Source organism: Dermacentor silvarum, chromosome 5 (assembly GCF_013339745.2).
Source record: "Dermacentor silvarum isolate Dsil-2018 chromosome 5, BIME_Dsil_1.4, whole genome shotgun sequence".
In the NCBI taxonomy this organism is placed as follows: Eukaryota; Metazoa; Arthropoda; class Arachnida; order Ixodida; family Ixodidae; genus Dermacentor; species Dermacentor silvarum.
The window spans coordinates 179994293-180021871 of NC_051158.1; the positions used below are offsets into that span (position 1 = coordinate 179994293).

At 49.7% G+C, this 27579-nt stretch overlaps 1 protein-coding gene across 1 annotated transcript in view; it reads right to left on the reverse strand.

The window, feature by feature from the left end:
• Positions 1 to 4833: 4833 nt before the first annotated feature.
• The window catches only part of LOC119453937 (uncharacterized), a 104416-nt gene continuing 81670 nt past the window's right edge, over positions 4834 to 27579 (reverse strand). Inside the window, exon 5 of the mRNA XM_037715972.2 lies at positions 4834 to 8403. Coding sequence (XP_037571900.2) covers positions 6549 to 8403 — 1855 coding nt within the window. The 3' untranslated portion in view covers positions 4834 to 6548. The remainder of the gene's footprint in view (positions 8404 to 27579) is intronic.

The window sequence follows — 27579 nt, forward strand, 5'->3', positions numbered from 1 at the left end:
AGAGGAGAGAGAGGGGGAGGGGACGCGCTTGCGCTGTGGGGTTGTGTGGGACGCGGGCGCCGCTCCGTAGAATATTCCTAGAGGAGAGAAAGGGGGAGCGTAGGAGAGGAGAGAGAGGGGTAGGGGACGCGCATGCGCTGTGGGGGTGTGGGACGCGGGCGCCGCTCCGTACAGGATTCCTAGAGGAGAGAAAGGGGTGAGCGTAGGAGAGGAGAGGGGGAGGGGACGTGCTTGCGCTGTGGGGGTGTGGGACGCGGGCGCCGCTCCGTAGAATATTCCTAGAGGAGAGAAAGGGGGAGCGTAGGAGAGGAGAGAGAGGGGGAGGGGACGCGCATGCGTTGTGTGGGTGTGGGACGCGGGCGCCGCTCCGTACAGGATTCCTAGAGGAGAGAAAGCGGGGAGCCTAGGAGGGGAGAGAGAGGGGGAGGGGACGCGTTTGCGCTGTGGGGGTGTGGGACGCGGGCGCCGCTCCGTACAGGATTCCTAGAGGAGAGAAAGCGGGGAGCCTAGGAGAGGAGAGAGAGGGGGAGGGGACGCGCTTGCGCTGTGGGGTTGTGTGGGACGCGGGCGCCGCTCCGTAGAATATTCCTAGAGGAGAGAAAGGGGGAGCGTAGGAGAGGAGAGAGAGGGGTAGGGGACGTGCATGCGCTGTAGGGGTGTGGGACGCGGGCGCCGCTCCGTACAGGATTCCTAGAGGACAGAAAGGGGGAGCGTAGGAGAGGAGAGAGAGGGGGAGGGGACGCGCATGCGCTGTGGGGGTGTGGGACGCGCGGACAGAGCCACCGGCAAGAAATGCTTCGCATTTAAAAAGGAGGTTCCCATCAGTAAAAAGCGGCTCTCTCAGAATGTAAGCATATAGTTTTTTATATTTATTGTCCTTGACTCACTTACGCATTAATTAGAAATTATTTACTAGACGCCCCTTTTACAGTCAACTACAAAAGTTTATGGCACACGGGATCTCAGAAAACATTCAATTCCCGAGCAGCCCGTAGCAGTAGCCAGTAAAACTGTATACGTCAATGTTGGTGGCATATTCTAGTCGAGGCCGGAAATGAAATTACCAGGCTGCGTTGTGAGGATGCGGAAATATCCAGCTTTTTGTCAGATTTCACGGTCCGTAATTTTTTTTTTTTGGTTGACTGTAGATTTCTCTAATTCGAACATAACTTTTTTTCAGAAAGGAACGACACTCACATTCAGTTTGACTATAAGGCAAGAACCTCCCGGGTCGTCTCTACAGGGGTCAACGTCTCTAGCATAGAGGACTAGCGAGGAAAAAGGAGAGGTAGGCCGGCCGGCCAAACGCGCCAGTATCTTCGACAGGCAGCACGCTGTGTAGGCTGCCTCACGTTGCCCAAAATGTTTATGTGACCACGGTGGCCTACCCGGTGACCATCGCATTATAAAAAAAAGCTTACCTGAAGTCCACAGCAATAATAAAGAAGTAACCCTTACAAAAATGGGTTTGACCTTTCAGTCACCCGCGAGTCACCAATCAGTCACCCCAGTCACCTCCCTGTGGACTCGTCCTTCCTGTATACCGAGTCTGCAGATTTTAGTCTGCAGATTTTCTGCAGACTCCGTGTGTACAGCCTGCGGACTTGTCTGTATAATGTGCGTGCACGCCCAGTGCGTCTGCGCGTGTATACGTATACGAGTATATATATTCTGAACCATGATAGGTTTCATCATTAAAAAAAACGGTTAGTTTTGCCTTTATACATTACGAAAATTTTGCCACTGATTGCTATAAGCACAGTCTGGCAATGGCAGTAACCTAGGGCACTTAATTATTATTAATTGAAATGAGGTAATTGCTACATAGCCTGCATTAAATACAGCAGTTGTACTATGTGTCGATTCACAGCCTGGATGTAAGCATACATATATACAGGGTGCCACACAGCGCCACGCGATCACCGTAAACATGGTCGCTTCTGGCGCCGGCCAACAGATGGTACCCCCGGAACACGGGAGTGCCGGCAAAATTACAGGTGCTACTATTTTCCCGTCTTAAGCTGTCGGCATGTCGTTACATGTGCGTGCGCGCTGCATTAACGCCGGCCGATGTGTAGTTTATTCGTTTGTACGCTGTGCCGACAGAAAGTGTGGTGCTTTTTCTGTGTATTAATCATCCAAAGCCCCTGCGACCGCGTAATGTAGCGTGCAGTATCTTTCGTGTGCTATGCCAATGATTATCGTAGCACTTTCACCCTTCGCACTTTCTTTGTTCCCGGCTCGTGAAAAGCCTCAGGTACTCTCGCTACGCTCGCATCGCATCACAGTGCACGGAAAAATTTGTTGAACGTCGTGCTATTACGTGCTGTAGTTCATCCAAAATTCTACAGTGTTTACGCGGATGGGCCGTGCACCGATGGTTCTTGCCGTGGTACCTGTACGATGGCGCGGAACCTGTGACACGAACGAGCAGTTGCCGAGTATGCCTGAAAGTTAAGTCCGGCGCTTGCGCGAATTCTGTGAAGTGTACATTGTTATACAGATCGCAAGATGACTAGTAAAGCGACAAAAATGATGGATGTGCTTTACGAATGTTCGTTGTTTTGTGGCAGTGCAGATATAGTATACAGTTTCATGAAAATTCATCTCTATTCCGGGTCGTCACTGTTGACTTACAAAAATTCAGGAAATTGTTCAGGCGGCGTAACCATTGTATTTTGCCATTATACAGCAAGAAATTGTTCCTGATATTGTTTCAGGGTTGTACTTCCCAAGACATGTCCCTAAATTACGTCTCTAAAATTCATTTTCCTTCTTTTAGAGAATATACATGTAGCAAGTTCAAGTGCGCAGACCTCAAATTGAAGAGGGCATAGGCTCCATGCTGCAGAAAATGGGGCCCAAGAGCGACTCCTCTTCCAAGGAATCAAGTGGCGAGTAGATATTCTGATTACTACGTCATCGTTCGTTGTGCTGGGGCAGGCACTGTGACACGCAAAGGTAGTCGAAACAAAAACACATGACAAGTGAAGCGCGAACAGTCAACTGAGTTTGGTGAACAAGAAGGAAGAAGCCACTATCATCAGCTGGCTGTGGGTTATATGTGCTAAAAAGGCGGAGATAAGATAATCAGAATGAATCGAAATGAATCAGAACTGACGAAGCGACCCACTTGAATCATATCGAGCCGATATTATGCTGGAAATTGAGTGACGATGAGGTAGAGCCACAGACGGTTCGCTCACGCAGGCTTCAGCACCAGCAACAGCTGTGCAAAATGATTCCCATATCTCTCTCGTCACTTTGCGCTTGCTTCTGAGGAGGATTTACTCGCTGTGAAGAGATGGTATGCAACCACATCTCGTGCAGTGCACAGCCCAGTTTCCTGTGCATTTACTAGGCTGGGAGCATATCTGTGATCCCAGAGCTACTGATTCCAGCACCTGTGCATAACGTAAGCGCAGTTGCATGTGAGCGGTACTTTGTAAATGACTCCCGCTTCGCACGCAACATGTCCCCAATTTTTCGTGTGCGAAGAGGCAGCTGTTTATAAGATACCGCTCACATACAACCATGCTTACGTAGGATAAGTGTGCTAGTGCTTGAATCAGAGTCTCGTGGAGCACAGATATACTTTCAGCCTAGTAAATGCCCGAGTCAACTTAGGTGCGCAGTGCACGAGATGCGGTTACGCATCTCGTGACCATCGCATTATAAAAAAAAGCTTACCTGAAGTCCACAGCAATCTTTTGAAAGTACGTAAATCCTGCTCAGAAGCAAGCACGCAAAGTTATGAGAGAGATAGTAGAAGCGTTTTCCATGGTTGTGGTTGCTGCTGCAGCCTGCGTGAGTGAGCCATCTGTGTCTATATCTTATCACCTAACTCAATTTCAAAGATATCGCCTCTATATAATTCGAGTGGGTCACCTGGTCGGTTCTGATTCATTGTTATTATCTTTTCTCTGCAATTTTTAGTGCATGTACCATCTAGCTGAAACTAGTGGCTATGAGTATAAATCCTTATTCATTAAACGAGGCCGACAATTTGCGCTTCACTTTTCTGTTTTAGCTTTCACTAGCTTTGTGTGCCACAGCGCAACAAACAATGAAGCTAAACTACAGCCTTTTAAGCTTTGCTTACCTTACTCACTACTTCATTCACTACCGAAACTATTCCTTGGAAGACATATTTTTGGTTCGAACTTGGCAGCCATGAAGAAATCACAGACGAATAAAGAGTGCAAAGAATACTATTGCGTCTGTTATTTCATTGCATGCGTGCATGCGTGCCAGTTCCCGATAGGTGGGCTACACAGATTCTCCCAAATGTCTGCTCATTTGCTGCATCCTGTGACCACAATCTCGACAGACTTTGTGCAGACATGCTGCATCCTGCGGCTACACAGGCTGAGCAGACTTTCTGCAGAAATGGTGTACCAATTGCCCTCTGGGAGGTGACAGGAAGTGACCGAAAGTCTGTCACCTGTCTGCACGTATTCTGCATCCCGGGTGACTCAGAGTCTGTAAGATTTCTGCAGCAATACTACAACTTCTTTTGTAAGAGAAGGTTTTATATTTATTTTCGCGAGAAACTGGGCGCATTGAGGCTGAAAATACGTAGGCAATCACATTCTTCTTTGGTCACAACACTCACAGCACACATAAGGATTGATCACAACTGGTTTACATTGGGGCTACAACATCATTTTCCGTTCACCTTGTCCGTCTGTAGCGAGAAACCACCAACCTCGATTGTGAGTTAGTTGCAAGGCATGGAAAACATTTGACAAACAGAGACTGAATGTTTTTTTTTTTTCAAGAATCTCTTGCCGGGAGCCACTATATTTTAGGGAATACAGCAATGACGTGCCAATTTCATGTTCATCAAGTATAATTCAAGCAACCTTCGCATGGGCATTTTTCAGCACGAGGAATGAATACGCTTACCGTCATAAGAAGTAGCTATTATAGTGGCATTGAACGGTCTTGACAGTACGAATTTAAAGCAATAATTGTTTTCTTATCGAGGCAAATAAAAACATTAGACACACAAGCCTGATACAGTACCTGTATCTCATCCGTCCTTTCCCACCCCTTAGTTGCTGTGTTTGGTATGCAGACTCAGTATCCAGCTTCAAAATTAACATCCTAAGGGATAACTAAATTTACTGTGTTGTTAAGTCAAAAGCGCATTTGTACAACCCCGATGCTTTATTGAAGAATGTCTGACACCCAGCAACGAAGTAACTTGTATTATCTGCCCGAAATATATTTTAATTTGCAGAAGTCGGTGCCCTGCAACATTTACATTAGGCGCTTTATATAATCGCATCCAAGCAAATTATGTCCCAATTTCTCTCGTCATGAATGTGTACATACACATGTACATTTCACAATTCCAAAAATTTGTGATGATTACATGCCGCTGTTTTAACCACCTTCTAAGCAAATGCTAATCAGTACCTGACAAGTTAACGACGTTGCTCGTAAGTGAAAAATGAAACAAACATTTATTATTCAAGTAAAACTTTCACTAATAAACAAGTCGCAATTATATAAAATAGCTTCTTCAAAATCACAAACAAACCCATATTTCTCATGTAATGCCTCACATATATGAGTATTTGTTGCCGAAGTTTCTCCACGAAACTGTTAAAATGCTCATAACCAAAGTATTTCACGCAATTTACACTTACCAAACGTGTTTTTTGTAGTAACGCTTCTGCGTTGGCCTCCGTTCGGTCCCGCAACTCACGATAGCGACAAGGGTGAAATGTCTCACGATGCAAAACTATTGACACTGAAAAATAGTTTTGTTAATCTGCCCAAATATTTTGAAGTGGCAGAGAGGATGCAATAGCTAAACTTAACAGTGAGGCTACACAAAAAAAAAAATCCCGAAATATCAAAATATGTTAGCGAAAACACAGTCACTCGCGCTAATAGACAAGGAAGTACAGGCTGAGATACCACATTTCTGGAACGTCACATCATAACACACATCATGCCAGTGTCCACAGTGGTCCAAAGGTTCGGCGATCTTACGGCATGCTGGTAATGTTCTCTTTCACTCGCGCCGCATGCTTCACACAGAGGCAGGGCAAGATTTTCTCATTTAGGTCACACCAATGCGTCTTCCTTTAGGTTTTCTTATTACAGCTGTCGCTACAGACGACCCCGCTCTGTGACAACACAACACTTGAGAATGCAGAGTAACGAAACAGCGACACAGTGTCCGTAATGTTACATAGTATGTGCATTATACGCTCGCCACTTTGCATTGAAACCATACATGTTCCTAATTGTAGGACTTCGCACTCCACAACGCCCGACTGCGCATACGATGTACACAGAGTGACGCTTGTACAAGGCAGTTGATTTGAGTGTGCAGGCGTCCTTTTGCATTTTTGCACCTTCTTCGCACAGCCAGCAATACACAGGCGCATGTCGATGATACGCAATGCCTGTTTTCAAGCCATAAGCACAATCTGCTAGGAATGTTCACCATTTGTTATTTTGCTACCCGTAACAGTGACCTTCTCAAGCCGACCACTTTGTTGAGGTTCCACTTTCTCTGGAGCTTCCTGTCATATGCTGTCCATGGGCATTTCCTCGGATCCCACTGGCCGAGTGGCTGATGCTGTGCCATCGGCTTTACATTTGCGGAACTGGCAAGAACGCCTCATCAATGTTAGCGTCGCAAATGCGAGAATAAATATGGCGACAGCACCGACGCAACCAAGCGTTACAGGAAGCGTGGGAAACCTAGAACAATTCTCTGGCACCTCGTCGTAACCGGATGGGCAGTGCGTTTCTCCGTCGCACCAAAGTTCCGGGCTGATGCAGGCATCCAGTTCGGGACATTCGTAGAGACAATCCACGTTTCGAAGAGACTGTCCGGTGTTAGATTTGAAGAAAGGCCGGGTGACCTCCATCCACCTGACCCTGAACGGAGTGGAACTTCCCGTGCAGAGGGTTTCGAGAAGCAGGCGTTCTGGCCTTGTGGACGACGGCGAAGACACCACGTTAGAGCCGTTGGACCAGGAAGGCGAGAAAATGTCGACCGCGGGCATGCTTTCCTGCATTGCGTCGTCACTGCTAGAGTATGCACAAATGATCGTAGTGTGCGTGAAATCTTCACCAGAATGCACGAGCAGGCGGCTGTCGCCGCAGTTTCGTGACTGACGCTTTCCCCCGATCACGTTGAGATAGAGGAATTTTTCGGGGGAGGCTTCAAGAAGCCAGCGGCATCGTTTAAATACGCCGGAGCGATATGCACCCATGCCCGGACTTCCGAGACTGTTGTCATCGCGGGTGGCCGTGAGCGCCAGTGATGCTTCTCCAACAATTCCTCGGAGAAGCCCCGTGTCTCCGCCGCAGTCACTTGGGGGCAAGAACTCGTAACTCGCTTCGAATCCAAAGTTTGTGAAATCTTCATCAACAGTCATTCCACTAACGACGAAGCTAAGGAGCAGTTCACTGCCCACCGATGTGACATCTAAAGGAGATGGCAAAAAAGTGGAGTTGCTGCATATGCAGCCGGCTGGTATGGAAATGGCCAACCATGATTCTGTGATCCTGAGTTCAGCATGCCGTTGTTTGCCGGCACTTGGCCCAAAGGCAGCCACAAAGTGGCGACCACCATATTTACAAGTGTAGCGCAGCTGAGTGGAATCGTACGCCGTGGAGCAACCTTCCGAAGCGAAGAAAACTTTGTCAAACCGCAGGCGTACACGTTGAGAAGAAGTGCCTTGGAAGCGATACGTGCACACGAGGTCCCGTCGGCCCCCTCGACCGTAGAAAAATGTGTTCCTTGGTGAGGCTACGCGACCACGTGATTTTGTTTTGCTCCGGAACACGCGGTCGCAGTGACTGTTGTTAACGGGGGCACCGTTCTGTGATGTGTCCACGAACTCGTAGCGGGCAACAAAGGAGCTCGTCTTTGATGTCACATCGCCATTGCCAAAAACTCTATACAAGAGAGCCATTCTTGGGCTGCTAGACAAGTAGCTTTCAGTCTCTAAGTGGCATGGACGCGGTGGCACAAGGCCTGGATAGTCGTTTGCGTGACTGCATATGCGGGGGATGGACTTCTCGCAGAAGCGTCCCACGAAACCTGCCATAGCGCTGTGATCGCTGGCGTTTTTTTCTCCCGTATGTCCCCCATTCTGGAAGCTCTTTTGCAGCACTGGTGGTGGCACGAAGTCCGTATCAAACACTGGGGAATCGTAGACTTCCAATTGACTTACGTCACATTTTTCGACACTGGACCACGGTTGTCTGTCTGGTACGAAGTAACTGGTGAAGTAGAGCCAAACGCGGTCAAAGCGTGAGCGGCCCCGGAACTCGAACGTGCATACTGTGTTGTCTGGAAGAGTCTGTCTAGGCGTGTAGATGGATCCAGAACGACTTTCGGAGCTGTCGACGACAAATTTGCAGGACCTGTGCGGAAAAAAAAGTGACCATGAATAAAGACATCAGAGATGTCCACTGACGAACACATCCGCGATAGCATTAATCCGTAGCGGCGACTATTCAACGCAACTACAGTTCAGATTCTAGAAGTATACATTACATTGTGTCACGGCAACGGGACAGTAAATAATTGTACTAGGAGAGCATGGAAAATTGCCACCACATTGTCAGGACCTAGGCCCGTACCAAGGCAGCATGTCGTTTGTGGTCAATGGCTAGCTCTGTGTTACCTTTCGAAAACGAGTTATGGGGTGCTCCATTCTATGATGTCTCCGGCACTGGCCAAGTCCAACCTGCTGCTCAGCCGTTAATCTGCCAGCAGTGCACTCTAAGGTCCATTTTATAGCAACCTACAGGTAACTATAATATATAAAATAAATATATCTAATTTTGCTTTAAAATATTAGGTTTCTGCGTAAAATATACAAATACAAATCTGTACACGTGCACTTTAAAATTATTACGACGTCAGGCACTATGAAATCTTTAGTACGGTATAACAAGTACTTAATGTGCACATGCTTGCGTCAGGACTCAGGTTGTTCATAGCATGGATTGGATGTTTGCTCACTACAGTGCGCTGCAGTTATACTACGTTGTATGGTCTTGAATAAATGTAGGAATGTCCACACAGTTTCTTAGGTCATGTCATCCAGACTCAAAAAGTGAACGAGAGAAAAGTTTAAAAATCAAGAAAATTTCCATTCTTACTAAAGAAAATTTGTTGAACGGAAACTGTACAGATTATTTATTTGAAAAACTTTATTTTCTGTTCAAGTTTAACGAACAGTTGTCTTCATATTAGCAGAATCTGTCTTTATATGGTAAAGTGAGAATTTTTGAAATCTGATCTTCATCTTATCAACCTTCATCTTATCAATTAAGGTTTTGTTGATATCATAGCTAACTTTAATTTCTACAGCCGCGAAAGTGCAGGCAGACGGATCTCATATCCACAATCCAATTGCACGTAATGCATTTAATTGCTGGAAAATATACAGAGCTCTGCTCATAGCGTTGCCATATCGCTTAGATCATGGGTATACAGGATGTCCCAGCTAACTTAAGCCAAGGTTTAAAATTATTTCGAAGCACTCCAGAAGGACGCGACCAAATGTATGTCGCTTACTATTCTATGGAGCCAGTCACACTACTTTCTGTATTCGGCTTATCGGCACAAATACTCAGCCATTTATCCTCACTCAGGTAATTATATATTGAACAAGTGTAAGCTTTGGAGCTAAACTTCGAATGAGAAAGCTGTAGAGCGTTTTATCAAATATCTAAATCCACAGCTCTAACTTCCCACTTGTCACATTGTTCTACTATCACAAGCCTTATCAACATTTTGTATTACTGACTAACAGACCAGAAACTTTGGTTGAGCAATTCTCATTTAACCCCTAACAATCACACATTTCTAAAATTGCCTGCATATTGCACCTAACCTTTCATCTTTCATACATTAGCCCAAAATGTAAATTTCGTGAGTGATTTATTTTTTGAGAAAACCGTGAAACCAAACACATTAAATTTCTTGAGCGCTGCTGTCACATTGACAGCTTCGGTCTCAAACATATAACAACACATCGCCGACTGGAAGCTAATATATGATGTACTAAAGAGCCCGAAAGAGCACTACTTTAAACGTCAGGTCTGAACTCTAGAAAAATGAATCGATGGCGTTAAAAATGTATACAGGCAATAAGAAAAGAAAGAAGAACATTGCAGACATTTTTGTTGATGGTGTTTTGTTATATGATCAGGTGGCCATCGCTCAGCATTTCTTTAAATATTTCCATATCTTCATTTCACCGCTTAATGCGTGTGCAACCATTAGAAAGTTGACTGCGCTTCAAATAGGCATTTTGTTCCTTTTACGCGCAAGCGTATATGGCCAGTGAAATCGGCGATGGGATGTTTGAAGCCGCGGAGGAAGTGAGCGCCACGGGAGGTAGGCGCCTGGTGGTGCAGAGGAAAGTACAAAACTGTATGTGCTCCCTACCGGAGCTGAGTTGCGCATAGGTACGCCTTCTTGCCCGCCGACGCATCTGTGTTAAGAAGAAAAGCCAGTCCGCTTGAATGCAGGATACGGCGCGGCTGAGCTGCCGAGTGTGCTTGCTCGTTCATTCCGGGAAGGCCAGGTGGCGCGGCGGGTGGCAGCGCACAGAGGCTCGCGGCGATGGTGGCGCGGGGGGTGGCAGTGCAGGCAACAGAATTAACTCTATGGTGCAGGCGCAGCTGTGAAGTTGGCTTTCCTTCTAAAGGATCTTCCCCGCGCGCCGCATGCTGCATGTGCGAGTGAAAGCGTGTGACGGTGAGCCACCGATAGCTACTCAATCTCACGTGCGCAAGCGAGCAAAGCGGGAAGCGCGCCGTCTTCCCACCGGGGGGCGGGGAAGGGGGGGAGGGGGGCTCGTTTTGTTGAGGCGGCTGCCGCGTAGGCCGCAGCCGCGCGAGCCCTATCTTGCAAGCGATCTGCGATGCGGAGGGTCTAGGCGCACTGAGGGCCGACGGAATTGTGTCCGCTATAGCACCCATATGCTTGCGCGTTTCCCGCGTTCACGCAGTGAAACATCACTGTAACTTCTAAGTGCGCAGCACATTAGGGGTCCGGGATGTCGGCGTCTAATGTGTAATGTCGTCACGCTCAGAAAACACACACGCAAAATAGGGCAAAACATACTAGTACCAGCGCAAAACTGGCTAAAATTAAGCTAACTAGATTCAGACTATTGTAAAATACAGGAATACTCATGAATTAATCGAATTAATTACCAGAAATTTGTTAAAATAGATTTTAACACGCCCGGCTGATACCGGCGTAGCGCCAGAGATGGCGCCAGCACCCCACATGTGGAAGGATTCCGCTCACCGCACCGCCGCTCCAGCGTCCAATCAGCGCGCGACATCTGGCAGGAGAGGAGCAGCGCATCTAGAAAAGCTGTTCCCGCTACGGGCCACTTTTTCCCGCCAAGGACGCCGAGCAGAAAGCACGCTTGGAGCCACAGCGGGCGCTCGCCCGTGAAAGACAGCGCCGACGCAGGGCTGACCAAGCGGTGCGCGCCCGAGAAGCTGAAGTTGCTCGCTAGTCTAGGCAAGCTAATCCCAACATTGTGAAGGCCCAAATACAAGCTGCTCGCCAGCTGTCGACAACGTCGACACAAGATAAACACAAAGAAAACAAGAGGGAAACATCGGCGAATCAATGCTCCGCACTTCCCCAGCTTTAACGTTGAGTGGAACTGCACTGCCGCCGAGTTTACCATTTCTTCCGGTGGCAATGCTATGCTACTTAACATAAACACGAACACAACTTGTTGGCCTGAAAATATACTGGGCGAGCTTTTTTTCAGGTTTTGCCGAGTCACTTGAGGGAATCTAGTGAATAATATCTGTGTCTCAAAATTGACATCCAATTTCTGGTTGAGTGGGCCCTAGCTGGCCTTATCTTTAAATTGAAGTGACCACGTATTACTAAAAATATCAGCTGAGCTCCATAATCAACATCAACTAATTGCACACAAAGTGGCACAGAGCTTGAGCAATATGCATATTCAAATGAGCCTTCTAATCATTCAATGACCCAAGTGAGCCAATAAATATTATTTATTTATTAAAGTGGATGAGTAAGTATAGCAAATCAGTTTGCGGACTCCCGCAACGTGGGCGAAGGTTCATGAATGAGAAATCACTTCCCGTAGCTTCGCCATGTACTGTTGTGCTACATTATAGTGGATGACAATTTTACTTTTCACATGGAATAAGTAGCATAGCAGTAGGCAGTAGCTCATGCGTTGGAATAAACACATCATGACTAGCGTTCACAGCGTGAGGCCCGCTCGTGCCTAGTGCCGGAGCAACTTGAAAGCTTGTTTATTCTTAGTGCCAGCAGGGATACGTTCACAACACAATGTGGGGCTCCTCCCTTCTGCCGTCGTCCGTTGGTTCTAAAGATGGTATCGAAGTTAGAGTACGAACATGCCCAACATATGAGTTTTTTATCGCATTTGCCTGACCCCACAAAGTCCACAGAAAGAAATGTGGGTTCTTTTTGGTTGTGAATCGAGGCTCTTTTGCGCCTTAAAATGTGCCTTTGCGTAAACACTTGGGAGCACGACGCGCTTTGCCCCGTCGGCCGCCTAAACTGCCGTCCAAGCGGGGTCATAGTGGCCGATACAGAGTCTGTAATGGCGAAGCGTCAGTTTTTTGTCGTCTGTGGTTCGCCTGTGTCAATGGGCGCACGTAACATCACGTTTGCCGCTTCGCAGTGCGTGCTCGGCGCTCTGCCAGTGCCACGGTCCTAAGCTACAGGAGGAGTACGTGCTGCACGGGCACACCCTGCGTATGCGCAGCCCAGCCATGAACAAGAACTTCAGTGTAATGTAAAAACGAATGTTTACAATAAAACGAATTGGCAAGTGACAGCGTGTCATTATGCATTAGTCTGTGGTGAATAAACTGGCATCTACGTGACCTCCCCCTTCCACCGCGCTTCGCTCCCTTTGAAGGAACCCTCCATGTCAGGCACGGAGGGGGGGGGGGGGGGGGGGGAGGGGGGTGTAGGTGCAAGCGTTTACCAAGTGCACATGGTAAAGAGCGACCAGTGTAGAAGTCCATAAGATAAATAATAGAATATAAAACAAATATTTATAAAAATCCTTCTAGATCACGATTTGAATTAAACACTGTTTGAACTAAACTAAACACATCACGAGCACAGCGCTGCGACAGCTACGCCGTAAATACGGACTGAGAACAAGTTGATTCCGGAGTATTTAAACGCTATTGTTTGGTGCAGCTCAGCCGGGTACAAAGGAAGTAAAATGCGTTCTCTTCCACTGTACTATATTACTCGTATCTATGGAAAAGCACATTCCGGGAAGCGAAAATTTCCAGACGTCTCTCTCGCATTTCACGCATGCGCACGACGTTCGGGCAATTACGAAAACGATAGTCTCTCCGGGTGCAACTGGCGCATGCGCTTCGACGTTGTCGTGTTTGAGGCGTGACAACTATTCTGCTTCGCTTAGACGAAGTCTCCATTGGTGTCTGGAGGCCGTCTAGCCTGTGGTGGTCACAGTTGCCGGGCGTTTCCTGCATGTGAAGTCAAGGCCGATGGTTGAGGGGGTGACATCCCTTGCGTATTAAGTGAGCCTTGCATCAGAGCAACAACAGAACTAGAGGCGTGTCTTGCGGCGTTGTATCAGAGAAATCGTCGGCTGTGCTCTAATTTGGTGGCAGTTCTGTTGCTTTTCCGATCTGGTTTGTTTTTATTGTGATTCAGGTGACGCCGACCTTTTCTGTAAGGACTTTGACAAGGCTGGATTATGATGGGATGCAGCGCAGAATTTCTTATTGAATGCAATCTGGCTTCGTCAAGAACTGTCGGATATGAACACTCTAAAAATTAAGTATTTGGGCTTTGCGTGCCAAAACATCAATCTGATTAAGAGGCGCGTCGTAGTGGGGGACATCGAAATAATTTAACGTTCTTTAACATGCATCTAAATCTAATTACACGGGTGTTTTTGGATTTTGCCCTCACCGGAATGCTGTCGGCGTGGCTGTGATTTGATCCCGTGAGCTCGTGCTTAGCAGCCCAACACCATAGCCACTAAGAAATGACGGCGTGTTAATAACACTATCCCCTTGTGAGCAGTGACGTGTTGAGTCTATGCCTCATTGCTTTCCTTGACTTGTGCTTTCGTCTATGGCTTGAGATAGGACACAAAAACCAAGCAGGCTGCACCAAGTGTGCAGCCACAGTGCGGTGCGTTGCACTTATTGTGCATGCTTCAGATGGTCTATGGTCACAAGGATACAGAACTGGCGTTGTATAAATGCACAAGTTACATTTAATCACGCGTGAGAAAGCGCACATACCTAACTTAGGTTATAGCTAGTCTTAGAGCCCAAGCTTGCAATTGTGCTCATTCCCTATTCGCACTGAGCCCGTTTGTTTAGCAGTGAAAGTTTGAGCCCCATAATGTAAAGAAATGTCCTTCCTACTGGCGGCGTCCGAGACAACCCAGTGGCGGTCGAGCCTGCCACCCTCGTGAATCGTTGGGGCTCCAGCGTTTGCCTGAATCTTCTGCGCTTGTGCTTCTGATGGAGGTGAACACGTCCTGCCGTCATTTAATAGAATATATATGCCTGTCTTGCTGCCCGAATCTACACACGTCATTTCTGGACCATACGTGTAGAACGCACAAGGAACATAAACGAGCAAGCGTACAATTCTGCCAGAAATTACACAATTTTAGGCCTTATAAGTCCTGATGAGCCCCAATATGAGTTTGATAAAGCTTATCTACTATTCATAATGTGTACTCTCAAACGCGAGCATTCCTCCTTGGATGGACAATCCTACTGCCACGCTACGCCTGTCTGACCTCCGAGCGTGGGGCGAAGTTTAGCTCTGGTGGTGTCACGCGTGGTGCCACAGTGGTGCCAGCTGCGCACGTGATGCATGTATGATCGAACAATGGCTTCCTTCCTCTACAAAATAACGTCAAGGTAGGGCACGTGTGTTGCACTATTGTAAACATATAAGCGATAATGCTATAACATGTTTTCGTTACATGGTTTAAGCAAGCAACCCAGTTTGGACAACCATTAAGACGTTTCACGTCAAAAGTTCTCATCTAAACATCGCCCTCGTAGTTGTAATTCCTGTATCTGTGCGAGTAGGGATGCGTTGGCAATACAGGAATCTCGCAAGTCAGAACTGTACGATCAGAGCAGCATCTCTCAAGACGGCTGTTTTCAGTTCTTCCACATAACGTTCTGTATGTCTTGTCTGTCTGTTGCAAGATGGCGCGAGGGTGATCCTACGGCCTGTATGCCATTTGACGCATTGAATTTCTTTATCTCACCAGACATATTCTGTTATCGAAAACGACTTTTTGTGGCATGCCGAACATAGCGAAGAATCATCAGGATATATTGATAACAGCTTTGGATGTTGCTTCTGTCACACGACGGACCTCCACCCACTTTGTGTACGCGTCCACGGCGACTACGTACGTAGGTGTGCCCGTGTAGCAGCCCCGCGAAGTCAACGTGCACAGTGTGTCACGGAGCCTGGGGATGGTCGCAGGTGTCAATGGAAATTTTGGCGGGTTCTTCTGCGCTGACTGGCATTCATGGAACTGTCGCACTGTTTATAAGATCACATTGTTCATTCCAGGCCATCGTACATCGCCCCTTGGGCACTTCGTCATGGCTACCATGCCATGAAGAAGTATGTAGCAGTGCTAGAATCTGAGACCATGGCGAGTTTGGTGACCGAGGTCCAAGCATGAGGCAATCACGCACGTCGAAATGTCAGTGCGAGCGTTACTCTTCACCGGTAAGACGTGAGCTCAGCTCCACTGGGCCGTGCTGAACGGCCTGTACAGCCTTTCTAGAGTTTAGCCCTGCTGTGTGAGAACAGCTATCTCTGTAGGTGCAAACGGAGATCTTGACAAAGCTTCAAACTACAGTACATCGCCTGGTGGCCATGGTTCATTGTTGTGCTCTGGTTATGGCAATCGGCTCAACGCATCTACGTTTTCGTGGTTCTTGCCATGCCCGCGACAATGCTGTAGTCATAAGTAGATAATATGACGCACCACCGGTCATTTATGGTGAGATACCTCGAGCCGTTCGCTTCTCCGGACCCAGTGTGCCAAGCAGCGGTTGACAGACAGGGACGAAAGCTGTCGTTCTTCCGCTAGATATTTGTTGAGCATATAACTAGAAAAACTCTAGCAAGGCATTGTCTGTCCAACTGAGCATAATTTTGATGATGATGTAGATTGTATTGTGGTGCAAGGCCCGATGATGGCGAGAGCGTAATTTGATACTGCCAGCTCTAGAGAGCTATAGAAGCAGAAGCGATTGGTGCCTTTCTATTCTGACATCACGTTGAGAACGGCAGCTGTCCAGTAAAGCAGGAAGATATTTCTTTTGTCGTAGTGAGCCAGTACTGGTTTGACTGAGAAGCAATCACTTATGTTGGTCGAATACTTCATGACACTGGCTCTCTCACCTACACGTTGCGTGCTTCTGAAGAAGCTGGTAGTATAGCGGCGAATTACTGCTTGGTTCTGTATGACGGTGTCATAAAAAGCCACCTTTCAGAGAAATTACTGAAGCGTTTTGTCGGAATTTGGTTGCTGAAGCTTCTCTGATAACTCGAACTTATTCTTTGTTGGTGTGAATTCCAGACTGGTCAATTCAGTGTCCAAGAAAAGAAACTTGTCGAACAGCAAAAAAGCACTTGCTTGGCCCAGGACAAGTTTGAATTTTTGCAGCCTCCTTCGGACTTCTTCTAATCTGAGAAGTTCTTTTAAGAAGTTCTGGGACGTCCTTTTTATAGATAACCACGTCAGCCAAGAACGCACAAACCCCTGTGACGACGAATTGCATAGTCTCCATAAAGCGCGGAAAAATGGCTGCGCTGCCGACATTCCAAAGGGGGACCGTTTGACATTATAGAATCTTTCTCCGTGTTGACTGTCAGTATCTCAGCTGTCTCCAATGTTACGTGAAGTTGCTGGTAGGGTTGGGTGTTTTCGCATTTCGATGGGGGGGGGGGGCGCAATGCGAAAACACCCGTGTACTTAGATTTAGGTGTACGTTAAAGAACCCCAGGTGGTCCAAATTTCCTGAGTCCCCCACTACGGCGCGCCTCACAATCAGATCGTGGTTTGGGCACGTAGAACCCCATAATTTCATTTAATTTAGGCTTGTGCTAAATCGCTAAATCCATTGTGTTGAAGTGCCCGCATCTACTCAAGCTGCTGAGAACCTCATCTGCTGTAGAAAGTGGGCAAGTTGCCTTCTTTCATACTGCATTTAGTGTACAACGCTAATCCCCACATATTCGCAATGAGCCATTTTTTTTACGAACCGAAGGCGTTGCCTAATCAAAATGCTGCGTAGGTTCATACATGGCTTGATCTTGCAGTCTGTTTCTTTCAGTCTCTTGAGCTGATCGCAGCTTGACAGGAACCGGCTGTACTTTTAGAAAACTTAGGCTCTGCTCCTTCCACAAGTTCGAATTGTACAGCAAGACCGACGCGTCCTGAGGTGCCCTCGTTCAACACAAACCGATACTTGACAAGAAGACTGGAAACAAGTTCGTCGCCTTATATGTCAATAATATTCTTACTTATTTATTATGAATAAATTCAATCAATATTTATCAATTGTAAAGGCGTTTATTGCACACAGGCGATAGGGCCAACCATTGGGTCAGTTCAAGGAACCGCGAGCGCGAGCGGCGTAGTCCGAGCGATGCGCTGGAGAGACTGACCCACTAGACAGCGCTGATAAGGTTGCCCCACTGCATCGTCCCTCTTCTTCGCTACAATTACCCCGGGGACGAAAAGGGAGCCGTCCGGCGACCTAACAGTTCGTCACTATTAGTGGGTCATAATACGGTTTGAGGCACTCGATGTTGACAATGTCGCGCCCGCCACGGCGCATGTCCGAAGATGGTTCAACGGGCTCAATCACATAGTTGACGGGTGATGCACGCTGGACGATGCGGTAGGGACCTTCATACTTGGGCATTAACCTGGAAGACAGACCAGGTGCAGCGGAAGGAACTGAGAGCCACACAAGCACTCCAGGAAGAAAGGTGGGCGCAGAGGTGGTGTCACCGCGAGTGTTCTTCTGGCGCTCTTGGTCATTGGAGGTAAAGGCCCGGGCGAGGTCGCGGCACTCTTCGGCATGTCTCAACGTATCAGAAAGGGGCAAACATTCAGATGCGTCGGGCCGGTATGGTAGCATTGTGTCGACGGTGTGCGAAGGGTGCCGGCGTACAATAAGAAGTATGGCGAAAACCCAGTAGTGCTCTGTGTAGCGGTATTGTACGCGTAGGTGACGAAGGGCAGAATGGCGTCCCAGTTCATGTGGTCGGAGGAGACGTACATAGAGAGCATGTAACCGAGCGTACGGTTGAATCGTTCCGTGAGTCCATTGGTTTGAGGATGGTACGCCGTTGTTGTGCGATGAACAACGTGGTACTCTTTGCGAACAGCTTCAACTACTTCGGAGAAGAAGACCCGTCCGCAGCTCCTGGGGTGGCCCATGACGTCGGATGAATCGACGAAGCAGGAAGGATGCAACGTCGCGCGCTGTAGCTGCCGGAAGCGCCGCAGTTTCAACGTATCGCGTAAGATGGTCAACTGCCACAATGGCCCAGTGGTTTCCAGCCGAAGTCATAGGAAGGGGCCCGTACAAATATATGCCGACGCGCCCAAAGGGCCGGGTGGGGCAAGGTAAAGGTTGCAGCCCAGCTGGCGAGAGGCGGGGTGAAGATTTCCGGCGCTGGTAATCGGGACAAGAGCGTACGAACTTTTGAACGTAGCTGTACATCCCTCGCCAGTAGTACCGCTGTTGAAGGCGCTGTTAAGTCTTGAAAACGCCAGCATGGGCACACTAGGGATCGGCGTGTAAAGCTGCGCATATTTCGGAACGCAGGCTGCGAGGCACTACTAATAATCACTGGCGACCGTCGGAGCTGTAATTGCGCCGGTGAAGCACGTCCTCGCCAATGGCGAAATGTTGAGCTTGACGACGCAACGCGCGGGTTGTTGACCTGGTCGATGGATCAGAGAGCCAGCCTATAATCGACGCAATCCAGGGGTCCTTGCGCTGCTCGGAAGCGATGGTGCGAAGGTCGATGGAAGACACAGTCAACTGAGATATATTGTTGTCAGCCAAGGGAGAGCGCGAGAGGGCATCGGTGTTCGAGTGGTGTCGTCCGCTGTGGTAGAGTACGCGGACGTCGTAGTCTTGCAGACGAAGTGCCCAACGTGCAAGACGACCGGACGGATCTTTCAATGACGCCAGCCAACATAGTGCGTGGTGGTCCGTGATGACATCAAATGGGCGGCCATACAAATATGGCCGGAACTTAAGAGCCCAGATGATCGCGAGACACTCTTTTTCAGTCACGATGTAAATATTCTCGGCTTTCGTAAGCGTTCGGCTGGCATAAGCAACGACATAATCAGGGAACCCTTGCTTGCGTTGCGCGAGGATAGCGCCAAGGCCAACACGCCTGGCATCTGTGTGTACCTCTGTAGGGGCCGTCAGGTCATAGTGGCGCAGAATTGGGGGGTGGGGGGGGGGGGAAGTCAGCAAACGACGAAGACTCGTGAACGCCTCGTCGCACTCTGATGACCACGAGGTGAGGAGCCCGTTGCTCGCTAGGAGCTTCGTCAGGGGCGATACGATGGCGGCGAAATTCCGAATGAAACGTCGGAAGTAGGAGCACAGATTGATGAAACTGCGCAATCCTTTGATGGACGTCGGCTTGGGGAACTCGGCAACGGCGCGAAGTTTGTCGGGGTCGGGGACAATGCCATCCTTGGATACCAGATAGCCAAGTATCGTGAGTTGCTGCGCCGCAAATCGGCACTTCTTTATGTTTAATTGTAGGCCGGCGTTCGATAAACACGTCAAAACACGCCGGCGGCGTTCGAGGTACGTGGTGAAGTCAGGCGCGAAAACGACAATGTCGTCAAGATAACACAAACATGTGTGCCACTTTAAGCCTCGCAGAATTGTGTCCATCATGCGCTCGATCGTCGCGGGCGCATTATAGAGTCCAAAAGGCATGACGTTGAACTCGTACAAGCCGTCGGGCGTGATAAAGGCTGTTTTCGGCCGATCGACTTCTTCCATAGGCACTTACCAATACCTGGAGCGCAAATCCAGAGATGAAAAGAACTCGGCTCCTTGCAGGCAGTCAATTGCACCTCATATGCGCGGCAGGGGATAGACGCCCTTGCTAGCGATCGTGTTAAGCCGGCGATAATGGACGCAAAACCTGACGGAGCCGTCCTTCTTTGTAAAAATGACGACAGGCGAAGCCCACGGATGTTTCGAGGGTTGAATTACTTCGCGTCGAACCATGTCGTCGACTTTCTCCTTAATCACATGGCGTTCGCTGGCAAAAACGCGATACGGGCGTTGTCGCAATGGTGGGTGAGAGCCAGTGTCGATGTGATGCGTTACAGTTGAAGTTCGACCCAGGGAAGCTTGCTCCACGTCGAAAGACGAACGAAATTCTTCCAAGAGGGACAGCAGCTGGGAACTCTAGGCCGCTGTAAGGGTTCCAGTGATGGAGGAACCAAATGGGTCGGTGGGCAATTCGTCAGATGTAGGAACAGCACTCAGCGCAGTGTAGGTTGCGCAATTCGGGTAGTCGGGCACGTCGATAACTTGCACGTCGTCGATGGCTTCCACGGTAACAACACATTCTCCTCGGAGCAGCATGACAGGGTATGGGCACGGGTTGCAAACGAAAATTGTGCTAGTGCCCTTGGTGATGGCCACGGTCGCAAAAGGTAGCAACATGCCCTTCTTTGAGAGGAAACGGCCAGATGGCGAAAGTAATGCAATGGCCTCCGAGAGGCCACTGCAGTGCATGGGCACGATCATTGAGGCGTTGGGAGCAACCTGAGTGTCGGCTTCGACGATCAGCTTTCTGGAAAGTGATGGAGCGTCAGTGGGCGCCAAATCTAGCAGCGGCGATAGCTCTATTTCGGCCCGTGCGCAATCGATAACGGCATTGTGGCGCGAGAGAAAATCCCAGCCGAGGATGACATCGTGAGAGCAGGAGGAAATGATGAAAAATTCCATGGCGTATACAACGTCCTGAATTTCTACACGAGCAGTGCAAGACGCCAAGGGTCGAATATGCTGAGCACTGGCTGTGCTAAGGGATAGTCCGGACAGGGGCGTCGTGACTTTCTGAAGTAAGCGGCAAAGTGTAGCGTCCATAACACATACGGATGCTCCTGTGACCACGAGCGCAGACGCGCGGACACGGTCGACAAACACGTCTATCACATTGGATGGGCTGCAATGAGGACTTGTGCACTTCGACGTTGTCGCAGCCCTTGCCTCTTGGACTGCGACTTTTAGGTTTCCACATCCCGAGGGGCGGCACGAGGCCGCGTCGGTGATAACGAGCGCCGGCGTGGAAATGAGGAACGGCGGGTGTTCGACGGTGGGCGGTATGTCGGTGACACACCGGATGGTGGGTCGTAATATAGACGGGGCGAACGGTTGGTCATGAATTATTCGACGCTGGGCGGCTGCACACGATTACAGAAACGGCCACGTGACCGGCGTAGCCGCAGGCAAACCATATAGGCCGGTTATCAGATGTACGCCACCGGTTCGCTGTAGCTGGTGCCGGCTGGTGATAGGATTGTACAACCGGCTGCATTGGTGGCCGAGCCACGACGTCGGCATGAGTGAGGGGCACATGAGCCGAGAGTGGTTGGGACCTCGCGACGACTTCAGCGTAGCTGAGTGGTGCCAGTGTCGAGGCCTGTTGGGGTGGTGCCACGACCTCGGTATAGCTCAGTGGCACAGGCGCAGGAACATGGTGGCGTTGGTCGGGCAAGACCTCAGCGATTTTTTGCTCGATGGCGCGGTGGAGTGGAGGCACGATAGGCGAAGCGGGCTGTGGGACATGCGGCGGCGGAGCAAAGGGTACCAAGGAAAGTTGGCGTGCTACCTCCTCCCGAATGAAAGCTTTCACGTCCGCAAGCACTGCGGTCTGGTCGTAGGTGGTAGCCAGACCAGCGATGTGATCGTCGCGTGATGAAGACCGACGAGTCAATGAGCGCTGCCTGCGTAGCTCCTCGTAACTTTGCCATAACGTAACGATCTCTGTGACGGATTGCGGATTCTTAGCGAGCAGCATGTTGAAAGCGGCGTCTTCGATTCCTTTCATGACGTTTCTGATTCTGTCCGATTCCGACATCGTCGCGTCCACGCGCTTACACAAGTCCAGGATATCTTCGATGTAGCTAGTGAAGGACTCTCCCGGCTGTTGGGCTCGTTCTCGCAAGCGGGATTCAGCTCGCACCTTGCGCGCAGCAGGACGACCAAACACAGCTACTAATGAGGTCCTGAACGCGGACCATGTCGGAACTTTCGTCTTATGGTTGTTGCACCAGAGGCTTGCGAAGCCGGCGAGGTAAAAGAGCACGTTGCTGAGTTTCGCGGCATCGTCCCATTTATTGATGACGCTTACTCGCTCGTACGTGGCCAGCCAGTCCTCCACCTCGGTGTCGTCGGTGCCGCTGAAAACAGGAGGATCCTTGTGGCGAGGTAGACGGGAGCACACGACGGAGGGTGCAGGGGGCGTTTCCTGGGATGTCGGCTGAGATGCGTCCTGAGACATGGTTGAAGAGAGGGTACGGGATCGTAGCTCCAGGATGCGTTCGAGCGTAGCACTCTCCACCACCTGTAAAGGCGTTTATTGCACACAGGCGTTAGGGCCAACCGTTGGGCCAGTTCAAGGAACCGCGAGCGCGAGCGGCGCAGTCCGAGCGATGCGCTGGAGAGACTGATCCACTAGACAGCGCTGGTAAGGACGCCCCACTGCATCGTCCCTCTTCTTCACAACACAATGAACAATTCTAATTCCTAGTCCGCCTATGCTGGCGCGCCCTGTCGTTAAATCATTGCTCTGTATGATCTATATACTCTTCGGAACAGCTGAATGGTAATACATAAACTTCTCCCGGTGTACATTCACTGAACCTAGTGAAATGAGGTTTATTGATACAGGCGTAGATGTAGATCTTCGAATATACTGGCACGGAAGGGGTGGCTAAAGAGTTACGTCGGGCAGCACTCTGAGCCGTAACATCGGCGTCGTCTTTCGTGGAGCGATCATGATGCTTCTGCTGTAGGTGGTGTGCATCATCTTCAAAGCATGGTGTAAGTCTTCTTGATCACAATCATCCCCGGGAGAAAAAGCAGCCATCCTGGTGACTCGAACAGTACTGATCACGAGCGGCTCATGGTAAAGCTTAAGGCGATCGACGTGAACAATGCCACGTCCACGACGACGGAGGTCAGAGGGGGGTGTCAGGGGTTCGATGAGGTAATTCACCGAAGACGTGCGCTGGACAATACGACAAGGTCCATCGAAGCGGGGAAGAAGTTTTGAAGAGAGGCCAGGAGCATGCACAGGTACTGACAGCGAGACGAGGTTGCCGAGAGAGAAGGCAGGTTGCTCACAGTGAGCGTCGTAGAGCCTTCTCTGGCACTGTTGCTCAGCGATGGTGAAGTGGCGCGCTAACTTCCGACACTCCTCGGCATGACGTGCTGCAGTCAAAACGGGCACACACTCAGAAGCATCGAGCTGGTAGGGTAGAAGGGTGTCCACGGTGTGGGATGGGAGACGGCCGTAGAGCTAAAAGTAGGGAGAAAAGCCAGTGGTAGTCTGGGTTGCAGTGTTGTAGGCTAACGTAACAAATGGTAGGATAAGGTCCCAATATGTATGGTCAGATGCGACGTACATGGCCAGCATGTCACCCAGGTTCCGGTTGAAATGTTCGGCGAGTCCATTCGTCTGGGGGTGGTAGGCGGTGGTTGTCCTATGGATAACGTGGCACTGAGCCAGAAGAGCTTCGACAACCTCAGACAAAAAGACGCGGCCACTGTCGCTGAAAAGCTCACGGGTGGGCCGTGACGGAAGATTAAACAGTGGAGCAGGATAGAAGCGACGTCGCGTGGCGTGGCGGCAGGTAGTGCCGCATTGTTAGCATATTTCGTAAGATGGTCAACGGCGAAGATGATCCAGCGGTTACGGGCGGGTGTCATAGGAAGCGCACTATAGAGATCAATGACCACTCGATCAAATGATCGGGCGGGACAGGGAAGGGGCTGCAAAGCTCCAGCTGAACGGCAAGGGGCAGATTTCCGACGTTGGCAGTCCTTACGTGAGAGAACGAATTTGCGGACGTAAGAAAGCATTACTCGCCAGTAGTAGCGCTGACGAAGTCGTTTATATGTTTTGAAGACTCCAGCGTGGGCGCGCTGCGGGTCAACGTGAAAGTATGCGCAGATAGTGGACCGCAGGCTGCGCGGTGTGACGAGTAGCTATTTGCGGCCGTCAGATGCGTAGGTGCGTCGGTGCAGAATGTCGTCGCGAATAGTGAAGTGACTAGCTTGAGGGTGGAGTGCGTGAGAGAGAGAGAGAGAGAAATACTTTATTTTCATGTTGGGTGGGGTGGTGAAAATGCCCTCAGTCCAGAGCCTCGCTTGCGGCATTCTTCAGTGCAGCACCGATAAACGCCGCAAGGTACCGTTGGTCGTCGGTGCTGGTGGCTTCTGTCAGCCACCTGGCATGGGGTTTAAGGGAAAGATTTGTAGGGGCAGGCAGGGGAGGTGGGGGCGGTCCACAGGACCAGAGCATATGGGATGTGTTCGGGTGTTCGCCACAGTGTCGGCACGGTGGGGGATCCTCAGGTAATAGCCCGCGGAGGAGGTGCATTCGAGCTGGCGTAGAGAGTGTTTCACTATGGGCCTGACGGATGAGTACACCCTGATCACGGGTGAGCTCTTTGCTAAGCTTAGGAAACTTTCGCCTTGCATCTTGATAAGGCCGCAGAAGCAGAGGAGCCCACCTTGTCGTCTGGGCTGGTTGCGGAATGTCGGGCGCCTGGTTCAGAGTCTCGCAGGCGAGCTGATTAGCTCTTTAATTTCCCGGCATCCCGTCGTGACAAGGTATCCAGATGATTTCTAAAGGCTCCTGTAGGTGCTCTTGCATAAGTGTGGAAATGTGCGCCGGGACATCGTTGTGCAACAATTTTCTGCAAGCCGCCATGGACTCGGTAAATATGATTCGTGGGTAGGCTGAGTTGCTAGGGGGCATATGTTTTATCGCGATTGCGATGGCCGTCAGCTCCGCTAAGGTCGTATCTGTCTCTGGAAGTACCGCCGTCTGTATAGTTTGGAGGTTATTATTCACGACTGCTATAGCGGAGCCATGTTCCCCAACGCTAGCATCAGCGTAGAAGTAGATGCCGTCAGTGTATCTTGCCGTATACTTCTTGAAGTAGGCAACTCTCTGGCGTCTCCTCTCCTTGTCTCGTTCGGGATTCGTGTGGCGAGGCAGTGGAGCTATGGTAAGGAGTTCAAGTTGTTTTGGTGGTATTGGGCGCGTGTCCACAGTAGGCGAAGCTCGTGGATGGTGACCGATGCTATGGAGGATGTGCCTGCCTTGACTTGTGTGCTGCAAACGGAGTTCTTGGCGACGGCGATGAATACTGATTAGTTCCGCCACCGTGTTATGGGCACCCATGCCAAGGAGGAGCTTAGTGCTGGCACTAAACGGTATGCCGATGGCCAGCTTTGTCGCCTTTCGGATGAGAGCATCAAGCCGATTGATATCTTGTTGGCGGAGATTGGTATAGGGCAGATGGTACCGCAGGCGCGACATAATTAGTGCGTTTCGTAGTTGCAGCATATCAGCCTCCTTCACTCCATTGGTTCGGGTGGAGACCCTACACATCATGTGCAGCACCTGCTCTCCCTGCCTGAGCAAGTGCTGCACCGTCACAGCCGGACCTCCATCTTTCTGGATATGGAGACCAAGTATTTTAATGCAGTTCGGTTGAGAAATCGACACGCCGTCGTTTACAATTTGTATGGTGGGCGGCTGCCATCTTTTGTGGTGAACCAGTAGCAACTGAGATTTTTCCGGCGCGCATCTAAGGCCAATGGTCTGAGCAGCCTCATGTACCCTGTTCATTGCTTGTTGGAGAGTTTCTTGGGTGTGTCCTGGCGAGCCCCTCTTGATCCAGATGGTAATGTCATCTGCGTAGATCGCATAATTGATGTCGGGGATCTCTTGCAGCGCTCTATGGATCACGCACATGGCAAGATTAAAGAGTGTGGGCGAGATCACTGAACCCTGCGGGATACCTCTCTGCGGATGGGGAGTGCGTGAGAGGCTGGCAGCGTGGGCGGGTTGGAAAGTAGGTCGAGGAGGCCAGCTATCTATGGGTCGTGGCGCTGCTCTGAAGCAATTCTGTCGATGGTGAGAGGTGAGACGATGGGTGTTAGTGTTGACAGGCAACTAAGGTTGGTAGGTAGAGGAGACCGTAACAGAGCATCAGCATCCGAGTGCTTGCGGCCAGAGCGGTAGACGACGTTGATGTCGAACTCTGGAAGTCGAAGAGCCCATCCCGCAAGGCGGCCACATGAGTCTTTCAGATTTGATAGCCAACAAAGGGCGTGATGATTTGTGACGACGTCAAGCGGGCGGCCCTACAAGTAAGGGCGGAACTTGCTAAGGGCCCCATACGATGGCTAAACATTCTTTTTCAGTCACAGTATAGTTGTTCTCCACTTTGGTGCGGGTACGGCTGGCATAAGCAGCAACGTATTTGTTGTATCGTGCATGATACTGAAAGGAGACATTACTCAGTCCCTGACCATTTATTCCATCCTCATCTTCCTCTTTTAGGCCGGCCCCAAGCACGCGCCTTCTTATGGCGCTGCAGTCGGCAGCGATGCCTTATATAACATATCCCCTCTTGCAAAAAAAAATACAAAAGAGGAAAAAAAAACGGTTGTTTGTCCTTTAAGGCCTAACGTAGTCCTGCAGCTTCTTCGGCGTCTTCTTGTTACAGGCGCTTCTTCTCACGCGTGCTTCGCATCCCGGCAGATTAAATGAAGCTTGTTGCGTGCGCTCTGCAGCAGGTGGTTCGTGGTTGAGGGGTGCATTCTCATAGTGATCCGCGCTTGACGTGCCAGGTTGTGATGGATGATTTACAGCTGCAGTAGCGGAATAATCGCATGCTGGTGACCACTTCATGACAGCAGAGGTACCGAACTTCATTTTGCTGATAGCGTCATGGTGAACGGCCGCTAATTTAGAAGCATTCCACACACGTCCATCTTCCAAGAGGTAAGAGGCAGGTCCACGCTTCTCAATAATTTTCTTGGGCGCAGAAGACTGTGGAGATAGCTTCCCATGAACTGCAGGTAATTTAACCCGCACGTAGTCACCAACGACGAAGTTGGGTTCCTTGGCACCGCGCTTTTCATCGATGTAATTCTTCGACTTTATTTGCTTGTTCTTGATGCGCTCTCGGAACTCCTGCAGTGCCTTTGAAGGGTCCGTGCTGAAGCATTTGTCAGGCAATCCCACAATGTCGAGTCTGGTTCGAGGTTGTCGTCCATGAAGAAGAACAGCGGGTGCAACACCAGTAGTCGCATGAGGCGTACAGCGATATGTTTGCAGGTAATCAAGCATCGCTGTTCTCATATCACGGCGTTCTAACAGGGCCAATTGAACATATGACTTTAATACCCTGTTAAATC